The sequence below is a fragment of the Acanthamoeba castellanii genome (genome assembly GCF_000313135.1).
Source record: "Acanthamoeba castellanii str. Neff unplaced genomic scaffold scf7180000084669, whole genome shotgun sequence".
NCBI lineage: Eukaryota > Discosea > Longamoebia > Acanthamoebidae > Acanthamoeba > Acanthamoeba castellanii.
In genome coordinates, this window is record NW_004457554.1 from 211,496 (window position 1) to 212,790 (window position 1,295).

The 1,295-nt window shown below is 50.9% G+C and overlaps 2 protein-coding genes across 2 annotated transcripts in view; one reads left to right on the forward strand and one right to left on the reverse strand.

Annotated features, from left to right (window-relative positions):
* ACA1_112660 (K+ channel tetramerization domain containing protein) overlaps positions 1–169 on the forward strand; it is a gene marked incomplete at both ends in the record, with an annotated part of 4,499 nt that extends 4,330 nt beyond the window's left edge. Inside the window, one exon of the mRNA XM_004342031.1 lies at positions 38–169. Within this exon, the coding sequence (XP_004342080.1) occupies positions 38–169 (132 nt within the window). The remainder of the gene's footprint in view (positions 1–37) is intronic.
* Positions 170–586: 417 nt separating this feature from the next.
* On the reverse strand, positions 587–953 carry ACA1_112670 (uncharacterized protein; the record flags this gene model as incomplete). Its single annotated transcript, XM_004342032.1, has 2 exons — positions 587–796; positions 903–953. 2 exons carry the CDS (start codon positions 951–953, stop codon positions 587–589), a joined length of 261 nt encoding a protein of 86 aa, XP_004342081.1.
* Between the last annotated feature and the right edge of the window lie 342 nt (positions 954–1,295).

Below are 1,295 nucleotides of genomic sequence, written 5' to 3' on the forward strand. Positions count from 1 at the left end.
GAACGTGTCGCTGGCGCTGTACGGGATGTCGTTCAAGGAGCTGGGCTTCCAGATGGAGAACGTCAACACCATGTTCTACTCGCGCCACATCGTGCGGCTCGTCAAGGAGAAGGAGGACCCCGTGCTCCTGGAAGAGGAGGAGAAGCCTGCTGGTGGCCAACCCCTTTAGTAGAGCATAGCGCACCAAACCAACAAAGACAAAGAAAAAGTTTATTTCGTATTTTAACAGCGTTACCATGTAATTGGCTGGCCTTCCGCACCAATACCGAGATTCTCTTGCCTTTGGTCCAGCTTGCGATCGGCAGGGAGATGGCGCCATGGCGCAGTCGGCACCGCGCTCCCCTAGTAAGGGAGAGATCATGGGTTCGATTCCCATTGGCGCCATCCCGATTCTAATATTTTTGTATTGCGTGAGCAAATGGCCAACCTTCTCTTTGTTTCTCATTTTCATAATGCAATAAGCCTCTCACAAGTCAGCCAAACAGAGGAGAACAGCGAGTTTGTGCCTTCGTGAACACCCAAAAAAACTCGCCTAGAGCTGAAACACAGCTTCGTGGTTGGGTCGAATACAGTTTTCTTCTTCATGTTACACGTGCGCACGCCCAACCTGAGGCTCTGTGCAATCAATCTCGGTCAGCGTGGCTGTTGGTGGCGCATGTGGCGCTACGTTGGGCACGCGCTGTCGGATGTATTGGCAAAAGTGGCGCATCCAGTAGAACGACTTGGCGTGCGCCATCAGCAGGTCGTACAACTGGGCGAGCAGCTCCGTGCTCTTGTGAGCCACCAGGATGTCCACCTACAGCCAAGTATATGCACAGATCTGTGAATATACTTGGAAGAAATAGCCTATCTAAAATAAATAAATGAATTATATGATAATAGAAGAAAAAAAAAGTACGTACGGGGACCCGCATGAAGAGGTAGTCGTTGATCGTGAGCTCGTGAGTGGTCATCACCATGATCGGCAGCGGGACCTCGAGAAGCAGCAAAACGAAGTTACTGTTGGCCACACACACGCACACACGACCACACAGACACACCACACGACACACACAAAAACTCAGATCTGTGAGAAACATAGTAGGCAGGACTATAACCAGTGTGAGCGCGTACGTGGCCGCATAAAGCTGCTGCTCGCTCCGCAGCGCCCATAGGATGAATGTACGCGTGGCGCACACCTCGCACCGCATCATCGTGTACATCTGCATAGCAAATAAAACATATTTTATATTAAATCGTATTCTCTATAGGCAGAGCCAATCAAGGGAGATGTAGCGGCGTACGCGGGTGCAGGC